Source organism: Ailuropoda melanoleuca, chromosome 2 (genome assembly GCF_002007445.2).
Source record: "Ailuropoda melanoleuca isolate Jingjing chromosome 2, ASM200744v2, whole genome shotgun sequence".
Classification (NCBI taxonomy): domain Eukaryota; kingdom Metazoa; phylum Chordata; class Mammalia; order Carnivora; family Ursidae; genus Ailuropoda; species Ailuropoda melanoleuca.
Window position 1 is genome coordinate 181,538,153 of NC_048219.1, and position 8,784 is coordinate 181,546,936.

An 8,784-nucleotide genomic window follows, 5' to 3' on the forward strand; every position below is an offset into this window, starting at 1 on the left:
TGCCCGTGCCCTTCCAGGAGCACAGACTCTCCTGTGCGGCTTTCTAGCCTCTGCTTGTATAACCCCAGCGATGGGGAGCTTATTCCTCATTCGTGCTCAGACAGCACCAGCCACGAGAAAGTTTTCTTTTTTTACATNAGGGACGGGGAGCTCACTACTTCACCAAGCCACCTCTCTGGTTGTCAGAGCTGAGATTTCCCTTCATGACACCTCTGCCCTTCTGTCCTGATTCTGTCCTCTGAGTCACCCCCTGAATAAGGCAACCCCTCTTCCACGTGACCTTTGGAGACATTATATCCCCCTCCCCCCAAGGCTCCTCTTCTCAGGGAAAACTCTTTTTGTCTTCTTCACGCCGGACCCCTGAGGGTGAGCCACTCGTCCAGGTCCTGCTTCTCCCTACATCGGGGGCCCCGACTCATCGCACCACCCTTGGCAGGGCCTGGCTGTGATCGCGGCACATTCCTTCCATCTTATCAGTGCCCTGGTTTCTGTGCCACCTGTCATCACCCACGGGGCTCTGTGCCCAGGCCAGGGGCACCACTGACCCCACCTCCCTCCCACTTGGAAGCACAGTGTGTGGGTGGGGGTTGGTGGGGAGGGCTCTGAGCTCAGTACGTCATGGAAAGTTGCCAGGGCCTGAGGACAGGGACAGGAACAATCCGATGGCAGCAGTGGGGTGGGGTGGGGGTCAGGGGAGGGCGTGTTTACAGCCTCAGGGTGGGGGCTGGAAGCAGCAGGGAGCTGGCCTGGGGCTCTGGGGAGTCAGGAGGTTCAGGCTGAACTAAGACCACTGGTCCAGGCTCCCACCTTTTAGGAGAGCCAGGGCTCTGGGGAGGAGCAGGGGCCGAGGGCTCGGCCACGGGTTGAAGGATGAGCCTGCTGGAGGAGGTCACAGAGCCCAACAGGGCACCGAGCCCCGGGCCTGGGGATGCGGAGGTCCAGGGCTCTTGGATGGCTCTGGCCCCCAGCCCTCGAGACTCTCTGGCCTCAGAGGACTTAGAGATGTTGGCGCTGGACCTTGAGGACGGTGACCTGTGGGAACCCACCCAGGGCCAGCTGAGCCCCATGGCAGGGGGACCAGCTTGTGAGTAACCGGGCCGCTGGCCTTTCCGCAGCCGCAGGCCTGGAAGGGGCAAGAAGGGAGGAAGGGCCAGAGCTCTGCTTGAGTCTGCCAGATGTGTATCTGTGGGGGAGACCTGGGTGCCAAGAGAGGACACAGGGAAAGTATTGGGGGCCCCGGTGACTCGATACAGGTGACGGTGCTCTGGAGTGAGAGGCAGTGGCTGCGGGGGAGGGTAGGCAGCCGGGGCTGTGGACTGAGTTGGGGTTTGCGTTTTTACAGTGGCTTGGCCAGTGGTCCCCTGTGCTACCGTGGGGTCGTCCTTCCCCCTCTCTGGGCCTTCGTGTCTTTGTCTGTGACATGGCCGTGCTGGCTTATGGGGTTGTGTGAACGTGGCCCCCGGCTGGCTGGAGCAGGGGGCCGAAGGGCTTGGCTCTGACCGCGAGGCCCTGAGCTGGACCCCCGGGACCACCAGGCCTGCCTCGCCCGCAGGTCACCGGCTAGAGGACAACCCTGGCGTGAGGCGGCACCTCGTGAAGAAGCCGTCTCGCACGCAGGCCGGGAGGGGCAGCCCTGGGGGCTTGGCCCCTGTGCTTCGCAGGAAGAAGAAGAAAAAGCAGCTGGATCGGAGGCCTCATGAGGTACGGGAGCCGGAGGGCTGGGCCTGCGGCCTCCTCTCCCCTCTCCTCCCCGGAGTCTCCCCTGCCCTCCTCCCCAACCCCCAGCCTTGCCTGGCTGCCACGGCTCCATTGCCACCGGGCGGCCCCTGGCCCCTCACCCCTGGCGCCCGCCGCAGGTGTTTGTGGAGCTGAACGAGCTGACGCTGGACCGCAGCCAGGAGCCCCACTGGCGGGAGACGGCGCGCTGGATCAAGTTCGAGGAGGACGTGGAGGAAGAGACAGAGCGCTGGGGGAAGCCCCACGTGGCCTCGCTCTCCTTCCGCAGCCTTCTGGAGCTCAGGAGGACCATCGCCCATGGTAGGAGCCCTGCAGGCCTGGCCCTGGGCTGCGTGCCCTCTTCACAGACCGTGGAGTTAGGCTGGCGGCAGGCCATCCAGTGCTGGGGAGCTCCTCCCTGGAGGCCGGCGCCCAGGTGAGGTCTGGCTGCCACGTGGGGATGTGGAGTCCGACTGCCTGCGTAGCCGTAAGCTCGGAGGGGCTGGGCTGTGCCACTGTAGGCCCCCCGTCCCCATGCAGTAGGCTAACCAGTGACTCCCCTCGCTGGGTTTGGAGGGGCCGTGCCCTTGCTCTGTGTTCCGTCTGCACGTCCCTGTGTTTGGCTTGTCTGTGCCGGTGGCACAGCGTATCGCCCCGTGCACATCGGGCGCTCAGCTCAGCCGGCGTGTCTGCCTGCCCTTGGGGAGCAAGGTGGCGGGGTGGCTTTTCCTCTCTGATGGGACTGCGCCCCCTCCCCCAACTGTGCCCCCAGGAGCTGCCCTCCTGGACCTGGAGCAGACCACTCTGCCGGGGATCGCCCATCTCGTGGTGGAGACCATGATCGTGTCTGACCAGATCCGTCCAGAGGACCGGGCCAGCGTCCTGCGCACCCTTCTGCTGAAACACAGGTGCCAGGGTGGGGGGCTGGGAGGGGGCCTTCTAGTGCCCGTGCCCTTCCAGGAGCACAGACTCTCCTGTGCGGCTTTCTAGCCTCTGCTTGTATAACCCCAGCGATGGGGAGCTTATTCCTCATTCGTGCTCAGACAGCACCAGCCACGAGAAAGTTTTCTTTTTTTACATGGAGAAGGGGTGAAAGCCTGACCCTCCGTTTCTCAGCGCGTTAAGGGCCTCTCTGCCTAACCTGCCTCGCCTCGCCTCGCCTCCTCTGCCCTCTTCACAGCCATCCCAATGATGACAAGGACAGTGGCTTCTTTCCCCGAAACCCGTCCAGCTCCAGCGTGAACTCGGTCCTGGGGAATCATCACCCCACCCCCAGCCACGGCCCTGACGGCGCCGTGCCCACCATGGCTGATGATGTGGGGGAGCCAGCCCCACTCTGGCCTCATGACCCTGATGCCAAGGAGGTCAGTCGCCTTGCTCGGACCTGGGCTGGGGGACTGAGGGCACTCTGGTTTAGCTGGAGGCCACCATTAGTTTCCCTGCGCAGATTGGGAAGGTTGGATACCTGGCACCATACGAGGCATGTGGGGGGATCTGTAGGAGTCATGCATGAGGGCCCCTGCCCTAAAGAAACAGGAGGTTTAAATGGGACGATGTGGCAAACCCACGGCTCCCATTTCAACAGGATAAGGCAGAGGTGGTAGCGGCCAGCTTGGAGGGGGTCCAGCGCCTGAGCAGTCTCCTCTCGATGTGGGGCCTGTCACCAATGGTCCCTTTCCTGGCTGGGGCGGGAAAAAACAGGGCCCCGGTCCAGGGGTTGGAGGGCAGAGTCCAGGGCTGCAACAAGGGATGGGAGGGCCTGCCACGGCCTCCGGTCAGGGTCCCAGCCCTATTCCAGTTCTGCGTCCTCAGAAGCCTCTCCACATGCCTGGGGGAGATGGTCACCGGGGAAAAAGTCTGAAGCTGCTGGAGAAGATCCCCGAAGATGCTGAGGCTACCGTTGTGCTCGTGGGTGAGGAGGCGGGGTCCTGGGTGTGTGTGCTTCCACCGTGCTCTGCTCGGCCTCAGCTCTGGCCCGCTGGCCAGGCCCCCAGTGCGTCCCTACCCTTCCTGACCGCCTGTCTCGCCTCCAGCTTGCGCTTTCCCAGTCCTCTGCCTGCTTCCCATCCAGTTTTCTGCTATCTTGGACTGCTACTAGTCCATAGAGCACTTTTGTGAGNTCAGGCTGAACTAAGACCACTGGTCCAGGCTCCCACCTTTTAGGAGAGCCAGGGCTCTGGGGAGGAGCAGGGGCCGAGGGCTCGGCCACGGGTTGAAGGATGAGCCTGCTGGAGGAGGTCACAGAGCCCAACAGGGCACCGAGCCCCGGGCCTGGGGATGCGGAGGTCCAGGGCTCTTGGATGGCTCTGGCCCCCAGCCCTCGAGACTCTCTGGCCTCAGAGGACTTAGAGATGTTGGCGCTGGACCTTGAGGACGGTGACCTGTGGGAACCCACCCAGGGCCAGCTGAGCCCCATGGCAGGGGGACCAGCTTGTGAGTAACCGGGCCGCTGGCCTTTCCGCAGCCGCAGGCCTGGAAGGGGCAAGAAGGGAGGAAGGGCCAGAGCTCTGCTTGAGTCTGCCAGATGTGTATCTGTGGGGGAGACCTGGGTGCCAAGAGAGGACACAGGGAAAGTATTGGGGGCCCCGGTGACTCGATACAGGTGACGGTGCTCTGGAGTGAGAGGCAGTGGCTGCGGGGGAGGGTAGGCAGCCGGGGCTGTGGACTGAGTTGGGGTTTGCGTTTTTACAGTGGCTTGGCCAGTGGTCCCCTGTGCTACCGTGGGGTCGTCCTTCCCCCTCTCTGGGCCTTCGTGTCTTTGTCTGTGACATGGCCGTGCTGGCTTATGGGGTTGTGTGAACGTGGCCCCCGGCTGGCTGGAGCAGGGGGCCGAAGGGCTTGGCTCTGACCGCGAGGCCCTGAGCTGGACCCCCGGGACCACCAGGCCTGCCTCGCCCGCAGGTCACCGGCTAGAGGACAACCCTGGCGTGAGGCGGCACCTCGTGAAGAAGCCGTCTCGCACGCAGGCCGGGAGGGGCAGCCCTGGGGGCTTGGCCCCTGTGCTTCGCAGGAAGAAGAAGAAAAAGCAGCTGGATCGGAGGCCTCATGAGGTACGGGAGCCGGAGGGCTGGGCCTGCGGCCTCCTCTCCCCTCTCCTCCCCGGAGTCTCCCCTGCCCTCCTCCCCAACCCCCAGCCTTGCCTGGCTGCCACGGCTCCATTGCCACCGGGCGGCCCCTGGCCCCTCACCCCTGGCGCCCGCCGCAGGTGTTTGTGGAGCTGAACGAGCTGACGCTGGACCGCAGCCAGGAGCCCCACTGGCGGGAGACGGCGCGCTGGATCAAGTTCGAGGAGGACGTGGAGGAAGAGACAGAGCGCTGGGGGAAGCCCCACGTGGCCTCGCTCTCCTTCCGCAGCCTTCTGGAGCTCAGGAGGACCATCGCCCATGGTAGGAGCCCTGCAGGCCTGGCCCTGGGCTGCGTGCCCTCTTCACAGACCGTGGAGTTAGGCTGGCGGCAGGCCATCCAGTGCTGGGGAGCTCCTCCCTGGAGGCCGGCGCCCAGGTGAGGTCTGGCTGCCACGTGGGGATGTGGAGTCCGACTGCCTGCGTAGCCGTAAGCTCGGAGGGGCTGGGCTGTGCCACTGTAGGCCCCCCGTCCCCATGCAGTAGGCTAACCAGTGACTCCCCTCGCTGGGTTTGGAGGGGCCGTGCCCTTGCTCTGTGTTCCGTCTGCACGTCCCTGTGTTTGGCTCGTCTGTGCCGGTGGCACAGCGTATCGCCCCGTGCACATCGGGCGCTCAGCTCAGCCGGCGTGTCTGCCTGCCCTTGGGGAGCAAGGCGGCGGGGTGGCTTTTCCTCTCTGATGGGACTGCGCCCCCTCCCCCAACTGTGCCCCCAGGAGCTGCCCTCCTGGACCTGGAGCAGACCACTCTGCCGGGGATTGCCCACCTCGTGGTGGAGACCATGATCGTGTCTGACCAGATCCGTCCAGAGGACCGGGCCAGCGTCCTGCGCACCCTTCTGCTGAAACACAGGTGCCAGGGTGGGGGGCTGGGAGGGGGCCTTCTAGTGCCCGTGCCCTTCCAGGAGCACAGACTCTCCTGTGCGGCTTTCTAGCCTCTGCTTGTATAACCCCAGCGATGGGGAGCTTATTCCTCATTCGTGCTCAGACAGCACCAGCCACGAGAAAGTTTTCTTTTTTTACATGGAGAAGGGGTGAAAGCCTGACCCTCCGTTTCTCAGCGCGTTAAGGGCCTCTCTGCCTAACCTGCCTCGCCTCGCCTCGCCTCCTCTGCCCTCTTCACAGCCATCCCAATGATGACAAGGACAGTGGCTTCTTTCCCCGAAACCCGTCCAGCTCCAGCGTGAACTCGGTCCTGGGGAATCATCACCCCACCCCCAGCCACGGCCCTGACGGCGCCGTGCCCACCATGGCTGATGATGTGGGGGAGCCAGCCCCACTCTGGCCTCATGACCCTGATGCCAAGGAGGTCAGTCGCCTTGCTCGGACCTGGGCTGGGGGACTGAGGGCACTCTGGTTTAGCTGGAGGCCACCATTAGTTTCCCTGCGCAGATTGGGAAGGTTGGATACCTGGCACCATACGAGGCATGTGGGGGGATCTGTAGGAGTCATGCATGAGGGCCCCTGCCCTAAAGAAACAGGAGGTTTAAATGGGACGATGTGGCAAACCCACGGCTCCCATTTCAACAGGATAAGGCAGAGGTGGTAGCGGCCAGCTTGGAGGGGGTCCAGCGCCTGAGCAGTCTCCTCTCGATGTGGGGCCTGTCACCAATGGTCCCTTTCCTGGCTGGGGCGGGAAAAAACAGGGCCCCGGTCCAGGGGTTGGAGGGCAGAGTCCAGGGCTGCAACAAGGGATGGGAGGGCCTGCCACGGCCTCCGGTCAGGGTCCCAGCCCTATTCCAGTTCTGCGTCCTCAGAAGCCTCTCCACATGCCTGGGGGAGATGGTCACCGGGGAAAAAGTCTGAAGCTGCTGGAGAAGATCCCCGAAGATGCTGAGGCTACCGTTGTGCTCGTGGGTGAGGAGGCGGGGTCCTGGGTGTGTGTGCTTCCACCGTGCTCTGCTCGGCCTCAGCTCTGGCCCGCTGGCCAGGCCCCCAGTGCGTCCCTACCCTTCCTGACCGCCTGTCTTGCCTCCAGCTTGCGCTTTCCCAGTCCTCTGCCTGCTTCCCATCCAGTTTTCTGCTATCTTGGACTGCCACTAGTCCATAGAGCACTTTTGTGAGAAATAAAAAGAAGCACTCCTTCCTGGAAACTGTAACTTTTCATCTATTGGTAAATTATAGTAAATATATAAACATATAAATATAAAAACCATTTAGATCAGGGTTTCTTTGTGCAGTACTCAACCTGTTCAACTGTACATGATGGCCCCAGATGTTTTCTGCAGGGCCAGCCTGGGCGGCTCCTCTTTGCCCAGTGCCCTGTGCCTTACTGTTCCCCCAGGCTGTGTGCCTTTCCTGGAGCAGCCGGCGGCAGCTTTTGTGCGCCTGAATGAGGCTGTGCTCTTGGAGTCTGTGCTCGAGGTCCCTGTGCCCGTTCGATTCCTCTTTGTGATGCTGGGTCCCAACCAAACCAGCACTGACTATCATGAGCTTGGGCGCTCCATTGCCACCCTCATGTCTGACAAGGTGGGTCCTGCAGACCCTGGGCTGGGTGCTCTAGGCCTGTACCCCCCCTCCCCCCGGGCCCTCCTTTTTCCCTGTCGCTTACTGCCTCCGTCCTTGGCCCTGCAGGGGCGCTAGAGGCTCTTCTGGGGGGGGGGCAGTGCTCTGGAGTGGTGGTAGAGGGAGCTGTTGGCCGAGGGGAGAAAAGGGAGCCCTGGGCTGGGGCTGTGGGAAGGGGAGGTGGTTGAAGGGGGAGAAAAAGCCCAGACCCCCAAGTCTTGAATGTGGCATGAGACTAGAAAGGGAGGACTGGATATGTTGGTCATTGCTGTGGCTTCTCCTCAGCTGGGACAGGAAGGTCCTTCAGCCAGGGGTGATGTGGGGAACGCTAACTGCCCAACTTGTAGGGGGTGGGAACTCCCCAGTCAGAATGGTTCTGGGGGCCCCTGCTGTGCCCAGCATTGCCCCTTGAGTTGTTGCATCGTGGAAAAGTCTGGAAGCTCCTAGAGGAATAGAAGGCACTCGGAGGTTCAGGGCTGTGGCCGATTGCTGGCCAGCGAGTCAATATTTTGACAATTGGACTGGACCTGTATATGTGGCCAAACACCCACCCTGCCTCTGGCTCGGTGACGACCCACACCTCCTCCCTGAAGCCCTCCCAGGGGCTCTCTGGGGGGCTCAGCCCTTGCCTCTCCTGTCCACAGCTGTTTCATGAGGCTGCCTACCAGGCGGATGACCGGCAGGACCTCCTGAGCGCCATCAGTGAGTTCCTGGATGGCAGCATCGTGATTCCTCCGTCCGAGGTGGAGGGCCGCGACCTGCTGCGTTCCGTGGCCGCCTTCCAGCGGGAGCTGCTGAGGAAGCGGCGGGAGCGTGAACAGACCAAAGTGGAGATGACCACCCAGGGAAGCTATGTGGCCCCCGGGAAAGGTCAGACCCTTTGGGGCTCATACCCACCCCGCCTCCGCTCTCCCCCCACAGCTCCTAAGGTCGTGAGCCCAGCCTGTCCCGACTCCCTAACTCCTGGATGCCAGCCTCCAGCCCCTGATGGGAAGGATTGAGCCCCCGGGGGGGGGGCAGCAGGAGGGGGTGGTCTGTGCTCCAGCAGCTCCTTGTTCCCCCAGAGCTGTCGGTGGAGCTGGGGGGCTCCGAGGTGACCCCCGAAGATGACCCCTTGCGGCGGACTGGCTCGGTGTTTGGGGGGCTTGTGCGGGATGTGAAGCGTCGGTACCCCCATTACCCCAGTGACCTGCGGGACGCCCTGCACTCCCAGTGTGTGGCAGCCGTGCTCTTCATCTACTTTGCGGCCCTCAGCCCTGCCATCACCTTCGGGGGGCTGCTAGGTGAGGGGAGGGGAGGCCGGGGCGGGGGACCCAGCATCACCTGTAAGGTCTGTGGTCAGGGGTCCCAGGGATCATTTTTGCAGGGGGCTATAACGTGAGAGGGGGCAGGAAGGGTGAGCGAGGGGTGGGGGAGCGGAGGGGGTGGAGTGGGAGGGTGGTG

The 8,784-nt window shown here is 63.2% G+C and overlaps 1 protein-coding gene across 3 annotated transcripts in view; it reads left to right on the forward strand.

Moving 5' to 3' along the window:
* Positions 1 to 8,784, forward strand: part of SLC4A3 (solute carrier family 4 member 3) — a 20,618-nt gene that overhangs the window by 6,938 nt on the left and 4,896 nt on the right. For 2 of the 3 annotated variants that reach the window (XM_034655253.1, XM_002924803.4), the window contains exons 8-13: positions 2,489 to 2,624; positions 2,897 to 3,080; positions 3,529 to 3,628; positions 7,121 to 7,305; positions 7,986 to 8,211; positions 8,406 to 8,624. In XM_034655253.1, the coding sequence (XP_034511144.1) occupies positions 2,489 to 2,624; positions 2,897 to 3,080; positions 3,529 to 3,628; positions 7,121 to 7,305; positions 7,986 to 8,211; positions 8,406 to 8,624 (1,050 nt within the window). Of the gene's footprint in view, positions 1 to 855; positions 1,085 to 1,552; positions 1,702 to 1,856; positions 2,038 to 2,488; positions 2,625 to 2,896; positions 3,081 to 3,528; positions 3,629 to 7,120; positions 7,306 to 7,985; positions 8,212 to 8,405; positions 8,625 to 8,784 lie in introns of those variants that run through there. The other variant, XM_034655254.1, reaches the window with a different exon arrangement.